This window comes from Cebidichthys violaceus, unplaced genomic scaffold (assembly GCF_023349555.1).
Source record: "Cebidichthys violaceus isolate CVI_PGR_0920_01 unplaced genomic scaffold, fCebVio1.0.p SCAF_76, whole genome shotgun sequence".
NCBI lineage: Eukaryota > Metazoa > Chordata > Actinopteri > Perciformes > Stichaeidae > Cebidichthys > Cebidichthys violaceus.
The window spans coordinates 16,981-36,623 of record NW_027176960.1 but is presented as its reverse complement, the minus strand read 5'-3'; the positions used below and the strand labels follow the sequence as shown (position 1 = coordinate 36,623).

The following is a 19,643-nucleotide window of genomic DNA, read 5'->3' as shown; positions in this document are numbered from 1 at the left end:
GCGTTGTGTTCTTTCCTTCCTGTTCCTGCAGACAGCAGCTGTATCCTCTCTCACTTCTCATCACATCCATATTAATATATTAATGCCCCCCCCCCCCCCCCCCCCCCCCGGGACCACGCAGCACGCTCACTGAGGAAGATCTGCATGAGCTTCATTAAAGCTCAGTCTAACCGCTCTAGAGTCACTGAACACCTGGAACTATAAGGACTTGTGCAGAGAGGACCTTATCACTGTGACACTGCTATAGGGACCATGTAGGACATCTGACCCTCGTGAGTCAACTAGTGTCGCTGCAGGTGTCCTCAAAAGACAGGTGATACAATCAACTGAATCAATCTGTCACTTTATAGCATTCATCGTATTTATAAGCTTGTTATTGATTTCAAAGGTTTATCGTCTTTTTATAAAGTTATTGAGCCACTTTCAAAATTGTTAAGCTCTAACAGGAGTATTACAAGAGTATTAATGCCATTTAAATATATATGTGTGTGTGTGTGTGTGTGTGTGTGTGTGTGTGTGTGTGTGTGTGTGTGTGTGTGTGTGTGTGTGTGTGTGTGTGTGTGTTATAGATTGATTAGTCAATTTAAACTGGGATTAATAAAGGTTTTGGCAGCTTAGATTATCCATGTTAGACTGAACAAACAACAGGAACTACCTCCTCCTCTTCCTCCTCCTCCTCCTCCTCCTCCTTTTCCTCCTCCTCCTCCTCTTCCTCCTCTCGATCAATAGAAACTGAGTGCTGAGACGTGTGGCAGCTCAGGGACTCTCCCTCATTAATAATGAATACACTCCAAACCTCACTGTGTGTGTGTGTGTGTGTGTGTGTGTGTGTGTGTGTGTGTGTGTGTGTGTGTGTGAAGTCCATCATCTTCAATGCAACAAACCAAACCCCCGTAAATAAAACCACATTGTTTTTATCCCCGGGTATAAAATGAAATAAAAAGCACACACTTATTTTCAAACATTAGTCATTTTATTTATTAGTCTTTGTCATTTTAGCAATCTTTTTATTATTTTTTATATCTCATAGGCCTATAATCTGTAAAGTATCACTCTTGTGTTAAAACGTGTCTGGGATAGACTATCTATAATAGAGCTTTGTTTTTTATTTCTATTTTCTCAAAATCCTTTGATATACATATTCTCTTGTTAGATTTTTTTTTTTTTGGAATAAATTCTTTTTTTGAAACTCTTTTTGTTACGCAACATCATCCCCATAAACAAACAAACGAAGAGACAAACAAACAAAAGTACACATTTCTTTTTTTGTCAGAAAGCAGTGGAAACGTCATCGGTGCCTCGGCGAATAAATAAACAACTTTGAATTTATTTACTGTGTTTCATGTAGTTTATGATGCTACTGTACTGTTGGGACTCAGCGTTTTAATCTAACACACAGACCTAAAATATATCACCTCTAAGGTCGTCTAGTGCGAGTCACTGTATGAAAAGGGGGGATGTGCTAAATGGCAACAGTCGTATCTCTCTTCAGCCACGGTTTATTTATTTTGTTTCATTTTTTAGCTACACTGGCCGTGAAGTCACGTCTTCGTATTGCTGACGGCTGTTTCAAAATGTCACACTTCTTTCTTTCGGTAGCCGCTTTGCTCACAGACTCGTTTCTAACGCGTCCGTTCTGCTGAGCAACATAAAGTTTATTCTAATAAGTTTCTACTTTTCAAAAAGATCCTTTTAAGAAGTTTCCATCCGGCTGATGTTTCCCACAGTTAACACTCTGGACTTTGACTTCAGGAAATGAGCACAATGTCCGACATAAAGACTGAAATGTTTGTCTACAGCTACTTTACTTCAAAGAACTAATTTAGACTTAATCTTTATCCTTAATGCTCAACACATCTCCTACTTGAAGGGAAGATTAAATCAGGACCAGGAAGCTACGCCAAACTCTTTGAGCTGAACAGCAAATTTAGCCACATGCTAACCTGAGCTCTGAGCCAGCCTAATACAATCTCTTACCTGCTAAATTGTTAGCTAACCTTAATTAACCTGGTTTAGCTGCTATACAAGGTGGTTAGCTAACCTGACACAATCCCATTTAACTGCTAACACAAGTATAGTCTGTTTTTAGCCTCTAAGCGGTTTGCTAACCTGATCAAATCTTAGCTAATGGCTAGTTAACACTTGAAAACCGACTATCTTTCACTGATGAGTGATAAATGACGTCTAACTTGTTAAAACGGAAAGAAAATGGGTAAAAGACTAGATTGTGGTAATGCTATTAGATGTATGTTTCTACACGTCCTAAATATTTATACCTTTTTTCTCTACATGCAACAACAACTTTTGTCCGTGTTGTAAAACAGACGGCAAAGTTCCTATTGTTGAATCTTGGGAATCCCCAACAGGTCCAGATATTTAGGCCTGCTAGATATCTGGGATGAATCTTGAAACAAATCGTAGCGCTAATGTGCAAGCGTCCAGCCAACAAGAGTGGAAAATCAGGGAGATAGTCGTGTTGTGTGAATTAGGTGAAACCGCACGCAATCCTATTTAACTGATCACCCTAGTGTTGTTAGCCTCTGAACGGTTTGCTAACCTGACCTAATCTGGTTTAGCTGCTAAACCAAGTGTTAAGCTAACCTGACACTATCCTATTTAACTGCTAAACCAAACATTGTCTGTTTTGCCTGTTAGCAGCTAAAACACATGAGGCCAGGTTAGCTAAATCAAACTGTTAGCTAAACCGACCTATGAGCTAGCTTTCATCAATCTGGTTAAGATGACAAACTCAACTATTGAACTGTTTAACTAACTGCTAAAATAAAAACAGGCTAACCTGAACAAATCTATTTCACACCTTTGTCGGGCTGAATGCAGTTTGCGATAATGACACTTAACCCCAAATTAGCAGCGGTAGGCCCATAAAGGCTGCACGGAGGTTGCTTTTTAGTCGATTAAACCCTTTTTTTTGGAGTTTGTGCTTATTTCCTGAAATGTTTTGAGACCGTCTGAACCAACATCATGCAATTTAACATCAGTCGAAAAACTGTTCTTAAATGAAAAGCAGGCTTTAAACTCTCAACTACGTCCTCGCAGCTCATCAGCTTGGTGAGGAAAAAACGAGGCTACGGTCACACCAGAAACTGGCAGAGCGAGATTTTCTTCACGTGGCGGCAAGTGTTAGCTAGCTAGCGTAGCGGCAAGCTAGCCAGTTCAACGACTAAAAGTGGAATACTCTAAATGTAAGAACACGCCTACTGCTGGCACACGATTGACTGGGAAGCCATGCAGCGTGGGTCAGTATTTGACCTGTAGAAGTCCACCAAGGTTCACCAGGTCAGGAGGACCGCCGGTGAACTTGACGTATTGAATTTGGTGCAAAAATGTCGCCGTGATAAAAGCTGGTGTGACCATGGCCTGCAGCACAAAAACTAAAAACAGCCAATAAGAATACAAATATTACATCACCATCAAGCATTCAGTCCATCAAAACCACACCAGGCTCAACACAGCCAACTTGGCGTAATTTAAAAAGAAAAGGAAAAACTGTCCTTGATGGAAATGAGGCGACTGGTCTGAAATGGTTCTCCAGGCCTCGGCTTGTCTTATTGATTTTGTGGCGTTACGAATGTGTACCTCAGGCTATATGGGAACCCTAATATATAGCCCGATACTGTGTACCAGCACCCAGGCAGTCACATAGTGCTGTCTGGGCCTTAGCCTACTAAACATCAATAATTCATGGTTGACTTTAATACTGTATAATTCCACGATTGTAAAGCAGGGGCGAGGATCCATCAAATTTTCATCATTGTCATCATTTCAGCTCGACGGCGTGTTGAATATTTCATGTCATCGACCTCCGGGTCAGGCCGGCGTGTGATTGGATGAGCCTGCAGATGTCCCAGGAAGTCAAACCAGGCCGCCGATGTAGTAAAAATCCATTTTGGGTGTAGTTTTCTGGTGATGAATTTCAAACTTCAGTATCGAAGAGCAGCTATCACTCTTTTTTTTTTTCGTGTGTTTTGCCTCTTTTTCTTCTTTGTGTTTTTATTTTTTATTTATTTTTTGACGGGTTTTTTCCTCCTTGTTTTTCTGTTAAAACGCCAGCCAAGTCAGTATGGTGGGCAGCGTGCTGAGGACCAAGGCGAGGCCCCTGGCGTCGGCCGATCTGGGGGCCGCGTTGCCGCCGCCACAGAGTTCAAACAGACTCCCACGGAAATCCAGGGTGCGGGACTCTTTTTTCAGTTTCTCCCAGAGGTCCGTCGCTCCCTCCTGGCAGTCGGCCAGCGCCGTCGTGGCGCAGGAGTGGAAGTTATCCCAGTAACTGGTGAGGAGATTAATAAAACAACAGTTAAATCATTCATATTAATATTTCCTCTATTAGAACCACAGATTAAGAGACTCTGATGTCACAGATGGAAACTAAATCTAATTGAAAATAAACCTTTTTATCTGATGTATACTTTTTATTTTACTCCCAACAGCAGTGGTGTAAAGTAATTAAGTACATTAAATATACTTCTACTGTACTACATCTCACATATTATACTTTTTACTGTACTACATCTCAGAGGTAAATGTTAACTGGCAACCAGAAGTAGCCTACTGTACTGTACTTAATTATATATTTGAAGTACTTGTACTTCAAAAATACTGTAGGATTTCCATTTTCCATTTTCTGCCACTCCACTACATCTCCAAGATAAATATTGTACTTTTTCTTTACTGCACCACATTCAATGTGGCAGCTAGTTACTTTGCATATTGTATATGAGTTTGCAGACGATGTGCCGCTCTCTGTTAAACAGCACAGAAAAACTTTAACTTTGTTTTGGGTTGTTATGGAAAATATTTTAGGGTTGAAAACAACAGATTTTTCAAGAATATTATGTAAAACAGTGATGATGAGGCAAAAAAAAAAAGGGTCAGGTGACCAGACTGAGGATAAAATTACATCATCAATTAAAATGAGTGAAATGTGGTTCTAAGATTGTCGTAAAATAATGTCTTGAATTAACTTTAACCTGTATTCATCCTTCTTTTGCTTCCTTTTCCTCCTTATACTTCCCTCCCCACCCACCCTCCATCCTTCCTTTCCCTTCTCCCTTGCTTCCTTTCCTCCTTCCCTTTCTTTTCATTTCCTTCCTCCCTTTTTTCTATTCCTCTTTTCTACCTTGCCTCTCTCCCTTGTCACCTCCTCTTCCTCCTTTTATACCTCCTTCCCTTCCTTTCCCTCCTTATTGTTCCCTCCATCATTCCCTTGCGTCCTATACTCCTCCCCTTTTTCTCCTTATCTGCCTTTTACATCTCCTTCCTCTTTTATTCCTCCTTCTCTCTTCTTCACTGGTATGTTTTATTCATACAGGAGCAGCACTCTTTTTCTTCTTCATGTCTTCTTCCTCCTCCTCTTCCTCTTGCCCCCCATTATTCTGTATTTTTCCCTTTTTATTTCCTTTATTTTGTTTATTTTCTATGTTGAATCTCTTCATATTCTTCGTATTTTTCAGGGCTTCTTTCTTTTTTTTGTCTCCATCTCTCATCTGTTCATCTTTTTATGTTCTGTCCTCCCAGTTAATGTAGAAATGACACCAGCCTGCTGCCACACACACACGCACACACACACACACACACACACACACACACACACACACACACACACACACACACACACACACACACAGCGTATCTAATCCAATCTTCCAATCTGCTCTTATTGATGTTGACCTCCTGAACCGAATCGTGTCGATGCAACATCTCTGAGCAATTAACGTGTGTGTGTGTGTGTGTGTGTGTGTGTGTGTGTGTGTGTGTGTGAGGCGTATCCTGCCACGCCTCAACACCGCTGTGATGGAGCTGTCACTAAATGAAAAAAGCATGTCTGTGTGTGTGTGGTGGTGGGGGGGGGGGGGGGGGGGGGGGGGGCTTCTTGCTGCAGTGTGCCATCTGGTGCCCACCCGGTTTGGGTGGTGGGGTGAGACGGTGGATAAAAGGAGGTGTGTGGGGGGGCGGGGGGGGTCAGCTGGTTGGTAAGTAACCCCCCCCCCCCACCAGCCTTGCACACATGCACACTCTGTCTAACTGCTCCCTCCAGCCTCAGTTTACCCTCAGGCTTTGTTGAATCACTCATATTATTATATTATTATTATTCCCTCTATTAGATCCACAGAGTAAGAGACTCTGACAGACGCAGAAAATATCTTTAGAGATATTTAAATATCTTTAAAAGGAATAATATGAAAATAAAACCTTTTCATCTGTTGTATACTTCTTTTTCTTTACTGCCAATAGCAGAAGTATCAAATAATTAAGTACATTTATTCAAGTACTGTTGAGTACACTTGTGACCTACTTTACTTCTACTTTATACTTCTACTCCACTACATCTCAGAGGTACATATTGTACTTTTAGTGAAACTGTGTGATAGTGAAACTCATTTTTGAATGACCTATTATTTTGTCCACCTCGTCCCAGCGGTCAGACCCTCTCTGTTATGACATCACCAGTGTGTGTGTGTGTGTGTGTGTGTGTGTGTGTGTGTGTGTGTGTTTGTGCTCAAACGTACTTGCAGATCTGGTGCAGGTTGTCCCTGTCGTCCAGGTTCTGGGGATAGTTGGCCATGTTCTCCCCCAACTGAAGCAGACAGTCGGAGAAACCTTTAAACACCGAGTCACATTGACCAGCGCTGACCAGCACCGTCTGCAACACTGAGACTGGAAGAGGAAGAGGAAGAGGAAGAGGTGGGGAACAGAAGGGAGGGATGGGAAAGACAAAGAGAAGTTTACCTTAAAGAAAACCACAATGAGCTTCTATGTTTGATGTCTCCGTGCAGGAAGAAGGCAGGCCTCTGATTGGCCACGGCTGTTCTGTTTCCCTATTGGACGAGCGACAAAACATCATGACCACCTCTTCAAATATAAGGTAACATTTTATTAATTAAGTTTCTTCTATTTTCAACTTCAAAACATGTTCATGCTATGACACTATTCCTACCCCTTCAAAGTAAAAGAAAACATTTTTTATATATATATATATATATATATATATATATATATATATATATATATATAGTTTAAATATATAATATAATTTACTTTAGATGTAATTTTGTGGGAGGAGCAAAGATGGACGTCTGCTAGTTAGCTAGTTAGCTAGTTAGCTTCTCCATCTCCAGATCTAGCTAGCTAACTATCTTGCTATCTAGCACACTGCTATCAACAGATGAGTGACGATCATTGTCTGTAACCAGCGTAGCATTAAAGCACCGTGGAGTTAGCAAAGCTTGCTAAGTAGCCAGCCGTTCGCTGGTTAGCTTGTTAGCTCCACCGTGCTTTAATGCTACGCTGGTTACAGACAATGAGCCCATTTCTCTCCATCCCTCTAATAGTTTAGCTTTGCCTTCTGCTGACGACTGAATAGATTAGCAGAATGCTAAGCTAAGCTATTAGCCACATTCTCCCTCCATATTTGAACACTTCTGTCACCCAACAACACAACAACACAACATGTACATGGTGTAACTTTAGTCCACCGCTCTGATTCGTGATCACATTTGTTGTTTTGAGGCCTCTGTGTTGATCTGACACCGATGACTCGACTCATTGATTTCTTTAGCTTCAGAGGGTCGCTGATGGAACGGCTGAAGAGATACTGTAAGAAATATGAACAGTGGCCCGTTTATTAGGGACACCGCAACACAACAGCACCACAAACCATCGTACAGTCATATCGACAGCTTTGAACAACGACCATGACGTTGTGTGAATCTGTGGATTCATCACATGTGGACTTCACTTTAATACAATTGAGATAAAAGCACATTTCACATGTTGAGTTCAAATGTGGGCCCAGTCATTACAGGCACATGTGGCTTTTCTGACATTATTCTATTAAATTATATTGAATTAATTCACAGGCAAAACCATGAAACGTGTTTTTGTTTCCTTGAACTGAAAATGTTAAAAAGTCTTCCCACCATGGCTGTGAAACGTGTTCTTCTGCATACGTGAGTGAGTTTAAATGGAGTCTGTCTCCTCCCTAATTCACCTTAACAGACAACTCCACTATACAACACAGCAGGACCGACACGCCTCCACACACCCCCCACATGCACTAAAGCTACACACACACCCCTTTACATGACCTCTGTTAACTCTAGTGTGTGTGTGTGTGTGTGTGTGTGTGTGTGTGTGTGTGTGTGTGTGTGCGTGGTTCGTTAAGCAGGCGATCGGGCTGATTGATTGGTTGGGATAATAACGCTGCTGTCCGGTTCCAGTCCATCAAACTGTGGACTAACACAGCATGACGTGTCGGACGAGACGCGTCTGTTAGGACCAATACATCCATCAACACAGTAACACACGGAGAAATACTACCATAAGTACCATGAAAACTACATATGAAAACAAGACATAAACACTACCATAAGAGCTACATATGAGTACTATGATAGTACATATAAAATACATATAAATACTATGATAAAAACTACATATAAACACTATGAAAAATACATATAAATACTATGATAAAAACTACATTTAAATGCTATTGTAATAACAATCCTAAAAAACTATATATAAATACTTCTTTAAACACTGCAACAAAATACTACTATAAAAACTACATATAACTACTACTGTAAAAACTACAACCGACACATCCTCTTTATTTATTCTTCTCTGACAAACACCTGCCGCCTACACTACCCACAATGCAACTCAACCACGGCAGCAGTGTGTTGTATGTCCAGCTTGTGTCTGACTCCTCCCACATTCTCTTCAACAGACGCTGACTCAAATGACATCACATGAGGCGTTTTCCACACGTGTTAGTTGAGCTTTAAGTCGACCGAGACATTTTAAAACTTTATTAAAAATTAATTTCCCCATGATTTAGTTTACAACTTCACTTCTGTAGCGGCATAATACCTGAATTATTAAAGATGCTAAGCTACATGCTACAAAATACTAATTCATCTTGTAAAAATGGACCAGCGGGTGCATTTATTTTATTTATTTATTATTTTTATTTATTATTTATTATTTTTATTTAGTTTGAACAAATAGAAAACTGGATTTTTCTTTTTAACAAATCATAATACATAATATACAAATACAGAAAATCAGCAGTGGAAGAAGTATTCAAATAGTTTACTAAAGTATAGTGATACCACAGAAATACTCGATTAAAGTACTGTATTCAAAATGTACCTTGAAGTTAAACTACAGTAGTATTATGTATTTGTCATCATATTACAGGATATTGATGAATTAACATGTAAACAGAACTTTAATGAGGTGGAATTCATTTTAAATCATTTTGGGTATTTTATTTTTATTTTATTTTGTAAAAATGAGAAGTACAAAGTACAATGTTTCCCTCTGAAATGTACTGGAGGAAAAGTATAAAGTACAGTAACAAATACTGGAGTAAAGTAGAATTGTACTTGAGTGCAGTAGATCTAATGTGTAAATATGTGAATCACACGACGTCACCACGAGGTGCATTCAGTGGCTCCTCTGGAGCTCTCGACCGCCTCACATGGTCTTCCTCAGCAGATGATTGACTCCCGTTGTCTTTGAACTGAAGAGATGAAGATCATGTGATGGGATGGAGAGCTCCGGAGCAGCTGCTAAAGGGTCACGAGGTGAAGGATGAACTTTGAACTTCAGGCAGAAATAAACATTGTTGTTGCTGTTTTTAGTCATGTGATCAAAAGGTTTAATATAATAATATATTATATAATAATATATAATGATATATAATATAATAACACATAATATATAATACAATAATATATAATATAATAATATAATAATAAATTATATAATAATACATAATATAATAATATATCATATAACAATATATAATGATATATCATATAACAATATCATAATATATAATATATAATACAATAATATATAATATAATAACATATAATAAAACAATATATAATAATATATAATAAAGTGGCCTTCATGATACTCCCACTGGGACCATTATACTATATATATATATATATATATATATATATATATATATATATAGATGACTCATCACATATAGTATTCTATTATTTATATTATATCACATATATCCATTTATTACAACAGTATATAAATAATGTTTCTATTGTGATTGTAATGTAATCTCTATTGCTCAGCATTCATTCTTTCATTCATTCATTCATTCATTCATTTATTCATTCATTGTTAATTGTCTCATATATGTATCCTATTTTCAGTTATTTATTTATTATTAAACCATTAAAAACATTGACGATAATAATATTAATAACGTTGTAATATTAATGTTTACACAATATTATTATGTGCATTTAATTCATTATTATTTAATTATTTATGTAATGATAAAATACAATCATGTTTTTTGGGGGCCTTTTATATATATATATATATATATATATATATATTGTATGTATATATATATATATATGTATGTATATATATATATATATTAATCTAAATTTGTGTCATTACTAATATTATTTTTATTGTATTAGAATAATACCCCCCCCCCCCCCCCCCCCCCCCCCCACAGACACACAGTGTGGAGGCATTACATCATCTCAAGCAGCGCGTGCTCTCTGCAGCACTATTAATAATTCTCAATCAGCTTCAGAGGCTCAAAAAATGAACAAAATGAACAAACGTAAAAACAGAATGAAGAGACGAGCCTGTTTATCTCGAGCGTTCATGAAGAATACATATTTAATGAACACGTGAGGCTTTAACACTTCGTTCGTATTCATGTGTAAAAACATAAACCTGTTTATGTTTTATTACAGATTTAATTTACACGTTATTTCATCATCTGTTCAGACGATTTTAATATTTTAATATTCTATCATTCTATCACCGCCATCTTTTCTTATTATTAAATACATTTTCATCCAGAGTTCACTCTCATTTATTATTCATTATGAATTATTATTTCTACTTCTTTGACTTAAACCGGGACAGTCCCTTCTCACGCACATTAAACGGGAGCGCGCACAGCATTTTTTTTTCGTTCACGCCTCCCAGCAGGCACGCTCGCACTCATTCACCCCCCCCCCCCCCCCCCCCCCCCCCCCCCCCCACACACACACACACACACACACTCGGTTGCCTGCAGTGCATCGGTGCCAGAAGCAGCGTGTTGTAGCTTCCTGCAGACACACCCACCTCTAACACACGAGGCCAATTTTCGCGCGTAAAAAAATCCCAAAATTACAAGAATAAAAACTAGAAATCAGAATCAAAGCGCCGCAGACAGAACCTCCGCTCTCTGCAGGTGTGTTCACGTCGCTCACGTGCTTCTCTCTGGTGGGGGTTTTGGGTGTGAAATATGAAATATGAAATATGAAATGTTCCGCAGCAGCGCGCCAAACCTGCGCTCACAGCAGCCAATCACAGCGCACTACTCCAACCAAACGCAATGAAACAAACCGCACGAGCTGCACGAGGCTGAAGACTGAACCTTTCTATCAGTGAGTGAAATCATTCTGTTTCTATATTCAAACAATAACAATAATAATAATAATAATAATAACGAACGAACGAGCCTCACAAACGCGCTGTGTTCTTCCTGCTGGACCAGAACACAGAACCTCTCTCTAACAAAAGCACCGGAGGATTCTGCGCCCTGAATAATTCAGCATTGCTCTCATCACTCACACACACACACACACACACACACACACACACACACACACACACACACGCACGCGGAGCCCTCCTCCACAGCGTCGTTATGCAATGCAACAGAACAACAACCATCTCCATGTTTCTCTCTCATGTTCCAGATATTAGACGGACCCTCACACACACACACACACACACACACACACACTCATGTATTTTATTATAAGACCAAACAGAAAATAATCGTGCAGGTTTTATTCTCCGTCGTGCACGACGCGTGTGCACGGTTGCCTTTTTTACGCGCATGCACATTAATATAATTTTTGTTTCATTGTTCGTTATTAATAATAATAGTAATGCATGGAGGTGTTGTGAGGAGGAGCAGCGCGTGTTTGTCCCGCACACTGCGGCGGAGGAGCTCCGGTTTATTAACGGTATTCTTCCGTTAACATTCATCCGGGCCTCCGGAGCGGCTGTCACTGTGAAATGAAACTCACATTCACGGAACACGGAATATGAAACACCAACGAATTCCTGCAGAATAATAACTCATAAATTCAACAAATGTCTCCAGTTTGAGGCAGAGAGGGGGGGGGGGGGGGGGGCATCCCCCTTGTTAGCACACACACACATGCACACGCACGCACTCATGTCACACACGCGCACACACACACTCTCCAAATGTGAAGTGTAGCCCCGTTAAGAAGAGCCGCTCACAGCGATCACATGATGATTTCAATGTGTTTATTAATATCTCTAACAACGAATTTAAGTGTTGAAGCTGCAAACATCAGCCGCGTGCATGTTCCATATTTAAACACACACTTCTGTATCGCTCTTCTTCTACGGTATGAATACATGTCGTCATTAGAGAGACTTCGGTGATTTATTTGACCTTAAATTATGAGTGAAATATGAAACATCTCCATGTCTTTTTTCATTTGAAACACTCAGCAGCGAGATAACGTCCTCGTGCTGCACTCACGAGGCCAATAGAACGAGCGGCTCGTGAGCGTGTTTGAGTTCCGGTCACTCACCGATGTGTAGCGCGAGGAAGAGTGCGAGGCATCTGGAGGACCAGGTTACTCCCATCCTCTGCGTCCTCCTCTCACCATCAGAGCTCACGGGCACGGAGTTAAAGAGGAGGAGCCCGCATGACCCGCAGCACAACGCACAACACCCGCAACACAGCGGCTACATCCAACTCTCTCTCTCTCTTCTTTTGCTTCTTCTCCTTCTTCTTCTGCCTCTGTGAGAGTCTGTTCTTCTTCTCTGCTCTCTGTCGAGCTGCGCTCTGCGCTTCGTGCCTGGTTTTACGCGTCTGGAGAGGAAAGAGAAGAAGAAGAGAGAGAGAGAGAGAGAGAGAGAGAGAGAGAGAGAGAGAGAGAGAGAGAGAGAGGGAGACCCTCCTCCCTCCTCTCCTCTCCTCCCTCCTCTCCTCCCTCCTCTCCTCCTCTGTTTTAAATCATGTCCTCCATTGGTTTCCTTTCTGTTCTTGTTGCAGCTCAGAATCAGGCCGAGGCTTCATGACGTTAAGATAAATCTTCATCATTTATAGTGTATTGTACAACTAGCTCATGAAAACAATCTGGTCATCTTTCATCACTTTCATTTAGTTTTCTGACTCACTCAAGGGTCACTTACTTGCTTTTTTTCCAGGTCTTTCATCTTCCGGCCTTCATGAAACACGAGATGAATCCATCAAAGAAGAGAATCTGAACGGACGAATGAAGAAGACTTTATGTTGTGACCGACACACTAACCCTAATGCATACATGATATATATATATATATATATACATAATATACATATATATAATATATATATATATATATGTTATATATATTATGTATGCTGGCACTCTTCCTATGAATGAAAAGTGCGTTACAAATAAAATGCATTATTATTATTATATATATTTATTTTATATATACAAAATATATATATGTTGAAATATGTTTATATATAATATAAATATATATTTCATATAATAAAACAATCTGTATATGTATATATATGTATATGTATTTGTATACATATATATATGTATTTTATATATATATATATGTATTTATATATATATATAAATATATATTTATAAATATATATATATATATGTATTTTATATATATATATATATATATATACATATATGTATTTATATATATATATATATATATATATATATATGTATTTATATATATATATATAAATGTGAAGGAGCTGTTTATTTATTTGCATTCAACCTCATTGGTCACTTTTTAAAAACGGTTTTAATGTTTTTATTGTCGATGTTTATTATTCATAAACCTCTCAGTTTAAGAACCTCAATAATAAACTGAATTTACACATTTCTGACAAACTAAACGTTATGAAGCTGTTTTATTAGATGACATTCATTCATATATTATAATAACTATAGTGAGCATGAAGAGAATAGGAACTGAACGGTTATACAAATGAGCACATTTTAAAAGTCAGTGTTTTAAATATATATTAATATACATGTTAATATATATTAATGTTTAAAGGACCTTCAGTACAAACTGTGTTTTTAAGACTCGTTCAGTCACCTGACTGCTGCAGTGAATCACCTGTCTAATATAATATAATAATATATACATATATACTGTACTATATAATATATACAACAATATAATACACACGTTTATGAATATTAATTATGCATTAAAACAAGTCACAACTAACAGCTGACAGTCACAGTGGAGCCCCCTGGTGGACCAATGTAGTCACATCTTCTCTTTGTTTCAATGGTCTCACAGAAGGACCAGCATGCACTGCGGCTTTTTGTTCTTCTTTCTGGATTTATTAAACTGTTACTTTTTTAAATCACAAAACAAAACGATTCTACGTGATGAACTTTTTCATTTTATCATAATGTATTATTCATTCATTCATTCATTCATTCATTCAAGTGCATTTCTAAGTGTTTCATATCAAGTTGACATTATTGACAAAAAGTCACAACATTGCTCATCAGTTTACTACTACTGAGTTAAAAACGTGTACTTTACTTGAGTAAAGAGGTACATATAGTACTTTTACTGTACTACGTCTCAGAGGTACATATTGTACTTTTTAGTAATACAATATCTATATAATATATAACATGATGAGGACCTTTGCTTTTGACAGTTTAATTACATTTTCCTGATTATACTACCATACTTTTACTTGTAACACAGTACTTTTAAGTGTCTGTGTGTGTGTGTGTGTGTGTGTGTGTGTGTGTGTGTGTGTGTGTGTGTGTGTGCGTGTCTGTCTGTCTGTTTGTCTGTCTGTCTGTCTGTCTGTGTGTGTGTGTGTATATGTGTGTGTGTGTCTCTGTGTGTGTGTGTGTGTGTGTGTGTGTGTGTGTGTGTGTGTGTGTCTGTGTGTGTGTGTGTGTGTGTGTGTGTGTGTGTGTGTGTCTGTGTCTCTGTGTGTGTGTGTGTGTGTGTGTGTGTGTGTGTGTGTGTGTGTGTGTTTGTTTGTGTCTGTGTCTGTGTGTGTGTGTGTGTGTGTGTGTGTGTGTGTGTGTGTGTGTGTGTGTGTGTCTGTGTGTGTGTGTGTGTCTGTGTGTGTGTGTGAGTGTGTGTGTGTGTAGATAAAAACAGAAAAAAGAGAAAACGTGGGGGATCTCGTCGTCTCCTGCTGATGTCAGCTGAATCTCTCTCTCCTGCATATTAACACAGATGTTTCCCTGAGGCGATGCAGTGCAGCAGCGTGAGTGTACACACACACACACACACACACACAGACACACACACACACACACACACACACACACACACACACACACACACACACACACACAGTAATTGGGTCCCCGGACAGCTTCCAAACATCTCAAATCTGAAAACATTTAACTTCTGGAAAGACACAAAATAGCCAACTGTGTGTGTGTGTGTGTGTGTGTGTGTGTGTGTGTGTGTGTGTGTGTGTGTGTGTGTGTTGACTTTGAGTTTGACCTTCAAAACGCGGTCTGTCCTCCTCTCGTCCAATCACAGGCTGGACCGGCCTGGCTGCTCCACTTCTAAAAGTCTGAAGTGTTCGGGGCCCTCTGCTGGTGAGCAAGAGCAACTGCAGCGTCCTCCTCCATCAACCTGTTAAAGTACAAACCTTTCATCAGTTCAAACCAGAGTCAAACCAGCAGCCAATGTCTCTACTCACGACAGCAGCAGATACGGATCAATACGCCGCTGAAAATAGTCCCCGACAAAGTCCCTGTTTGTTTGATGAAGAATGAAACTACACATTTGTGTTTTAAAGATTTACGTCTTTAATAGGAACCAATGGGCAACAGACAGGAAGTGACAGATTATTGAGAGAAGTAGCAACACATTTTTGTCAATTTTTTTGGGATTCATTGACTAAAAGAAAACTAAAGACTTCAGTGCTTCAAAAGGAGTTCTAGTAGAGAGATGAGGCAACAAGGTTGCTAGCATGTTTTTTGAATAAATGACCGTCACGTTTTCCTGAGGCCAAAGTCGATGTATTAACTTATTATTAAATTATTTAAGAGCAAACAGTCCAAAACGCAATTTGGATTTTTTGACCGTCGCCATCTTGTTCTTTGACCGTCGCCATCTTGGTTTTTGACCGTCGCCATCTTGTTCTTTGACCGTCGCCATCTTGGTTTTTGACCGTCGCCATCTTGGTCTTTGACCGTCGCCATCTTGGTCTTTGACCGTCGCCATCTTGTTCTTTGACCGTCACCATCTTGGTTTTTGACCGTCGCCATCTTGGTCTTTGACCGTCGCCATCTTGTTCTTTGACCGTCACCATCTTGGTTTTTGACCGTCGCCATCTTGGTTTTTGACCGTCGCCATCTTGGTTTTTGACCGTCGCCATCTTGTTCTTTGACCGTCACCATCTTGGTTTTTGACCGTCGCCATCTTGGTTTTTGACCGTCGCCATCTTGGTTTTCGGGTGTGATGCCATCTTGGTTTTCAGGTGTGACGCCATCTTGTTCTTTGACCGTCGCCATCTTGTTCTTTGACCGTCGCCATCTTGTTCTTTGACCGTCGCCATCTTGTTCTTTGACCGTCGCCATTTTGGTTTTTGACCGTCGCCATCTTAGTTTTTGACCGTCGCCATCTTGGTTTTCAGGTGTGACGCCATCTTGTTCTTTGACCGTCGCCATCTTGTTCTTTGACCGTCGCCATCTTGGTTTTCAGGTGTGACGCCATCTTGGTTTTCAGGTGTGACGCCATCTTGGTTTTCAGGTGTGACGCCATCTTGTTCTTTGACCGTCGCCATCTTGGCCAAATCTATGAGGCTGGTAATGTCCAGTCAATCAGTTGAAAAGTGTTTCTAGTCATCTTTGAAAGCAAACAAAGTAAAAATGCTGCATCGATGACGTTGCTATGTTTAAAATTCTGACACCGTCTCCGTCTGCAGCCCACAACTCCTCCAGCAATAACCGACAGAACATTTAAAAACTAAAACCATCAGAAGAAAACTTGCCCCTGATTCACCTTCATTCACACCAAACTCCATTCACTTTTCCTGCAGCCTCAGCTTGAACACATCTGTCCTGTGACGTCAAAGCCGCTTGTTTTCTAAGTTAAACTCTGCATGATTTCTGTGAGTATTTGTGAAGCGTATTGAAACACGTTGATAGCGCTGCAGGAGTTATGGCACGTTTGGCTGTTTTTCTGAATGCAGCGTGGGAGGTGGGAACTCGTCTGCTACTTTTGATTTGAATTTTGAGGAGCGAGACACAGATCGGTTTCACCGGTCCTGCTGGGAGATGACATAATAGGGACACACCATACATAATACATCACAACTATAGAAGTCTATGGGGGGGAGGGGGGGAGGCAGCGTCAATGATGTCAGCCAGATTTAGCTCGATGAAGAGGAAGGAGGGGTGATGTCACAGCGGCAAACTCTTCAATGGAGCTGTGTCTGTGTGTGTGTGTGTGTGTGTGTGTGTGTGTGTGTGTGAGAGTGTGTGTGTGTGTGTGTGTGTGTGTGTCTGTGTGTCTATGTGTGTGTCTTTGTGTGTGTGTGTGTGTCTGTGTGTCTATGTGTGTGTGTGTCTGTCTGTCTGTCTGTGTTTGTGTGTGTGTGTGTCTATGTGTGTGTCTTTGTGTGTGTGTGTGTGTGTGTGTGTGTGTGTGTGTGTGTCTGTGTGTGTGTCTTTGTGTGTGTGTGTGTGTGTGTGTGTGTGTGTGTGTGTGTGTGTGTGTGTGTGCAGGCTGCAGCATCACCATCATCACTGCCGCCATCTGTTTTCTCAGTTGGTGGCGCCATCTGGTGTCAGAAACATGAAACAGCAACCAAGTACATTTATTCAAGTACTGCACTGTAGTACAATTTTTGAGGTACTTTACGATACTTTACATGAGTGTTTCCATTTCCTTTAACTTTCTACTTACTACATCTCAGAGGGAAACTTTGTTGGTCTGACAGCTTTAGTTTTGAGTTATTGTTTAGTTTACAGATTCATATATAATACCCTACATACATATATTAGTTAATCTTTTGTTATTAACTTTTACTAAAATCTTTTCCTAAACCTAACTAAGGTCTGCTGGAGCAAAGATCTGTCTTTGTCTCAGTGAGTCTGGATCATGATTGAACTCTGGATGTTGACTGAGGAGGTTTATTGTTCATCTAATATTCACCAGTTCTTCTCTCTCTCTCTCTCCTGACCTCTGAGGAAGAACTTTACTAAAGTTGATTCTTGTTCTCAGCTTCTCTTGAAACACTTGAGTCTGAATCAGTGACTGCTGGAGGATGAGAACTCGTCTTTATCAATTAGCCGTGTCTCTGTGTGCTGCTGGGTTTTCTAATCCCTGCAGCATAATTACAGGCTGCCTCGCTGCAGAGCGCCTGTTCGGCTGTAATTGGTTTGTGGTTCTGGGTATTGACTCGTCGTCCCGAGACACTCGGAGACACTCGGAGCTCATTTCTGGACCGAACCTCTGAGGAGGTTTCTCCAGTTTAGACTAAAGGAGAATAACTTCCTGTGCAGTTCTGACTTTTTCTTTATGTCTTTATTCTCTGCTGTGTTCAAACTCTTTGCTGCTCGTGAAGAAATAAATGTGTTGTTTTGTAAAGATGTGTTTTATTGAAAGAAGTTTTTATGTATGATGCAAAATATGTAAGATGCATAAACACTTCCATCTGTGCATGAACTAACACATTAGTAAAATAATGGATAATAATAATAATAATAACATAAGGACATAAAATAATAACAATAACAACAATAACCATGATAATCATAATAATAATATAATAACAATAATAACAGTCATATTCATTATAATAACAATAATCATGATAATAATATAATTATTATATAATATAATAATAGACCTAACTATAAAAATGCTTAATACCAAATAAATAAATTAAATGAAGTAAATAAATAAATACACGCATATACACAGAGATATATACAACATCCATACATATACAAAATTATTAAACAAATAAGTATATATATATATATATATGTAATTTTATATATATACGTGTATATATATATATATATATATATATATATATATATATATATATATATATATATATATATATATATACACACACACAAAAAAGAACAATATCAGTAAATGCAAGCTACAGATAATAAGCTGTATTGAATGAGAAGTGTCAGAGTGACCTTCCTGACCTTCCTGCTCTCACTTCCTCTTGTTTCCTTAAGGACAAGTCGACCTTCAGTTCACGTCCAACACGTCTCAGGTCAAACAGGACATGAGACTTCTACTTTTATCTATTTACTTTACTTTTATTTCTGTCCCATCTTCTCTTTGTCCGTCCAACTCTGTCTTTTTCTTTAATACTTCTCTCTGTCAGATTTAGTACACAGATGTTTTACTTCATTGAAAAAGTTACAAAAGTATCAGTAATAAAATACATTTTAAGTACCAAAAGTAAACGTATTCATATTACAGACTATGTCATAATTATTGATCCATTAATGATCAACACATTAATGCATCAATAACTATAATAACACTTAAATATTGCCTTTTGATGACTTAATATACTGCTG

The 19,643-nt window shown here is 39.0% G+C and overlaps 1 protein-coding gene and 1 long non-coding RNA gene across 2 annotated transcripts; one reads left to right on the top strand and one right to left on the bottom strand.

Annotated features, from left to right (window-relative positions):
• Positions 1 to 951: 951 nt before the first annotated feature.
• nrn1a (neuritin 1a) lies at positions 952 to 12,938 on the bottom strand. The gene is made up of 3 exons (XM_068737134.1): positions 12,648 to 12,938; positions 6,528 to 6,675; positions 952 to 4,288 (listed from the first exon to the last, which is right to left on the bottom strand). Exons 1-3 carry the CDS (start codon positions 12,700 to 12,702, stop codon positions 4,060 to 4,062), a joined length of 432 nt encoding a protein of 143 aa, XP_068593235.1. The 5' UTR covers positions 12,703 to 12,938; the 3' UTR covers positions 952 to 4,059.
• On the top strand, positions 6,614 to 13,373 carry LOC137892173 (uncharacterized). The gene is made up of 3 exons (XR_011105397.1): positions 6,614 to 6,702; positions 6,795 to 6,883; positions 13,270 to 13,373. It is a non-coding gene; the product is annotated as an uncharacterized lncRNA (long non-coding RNA).
• Positions 13,374 to 19,643: the final 6,270 nt, after the last annotated feature.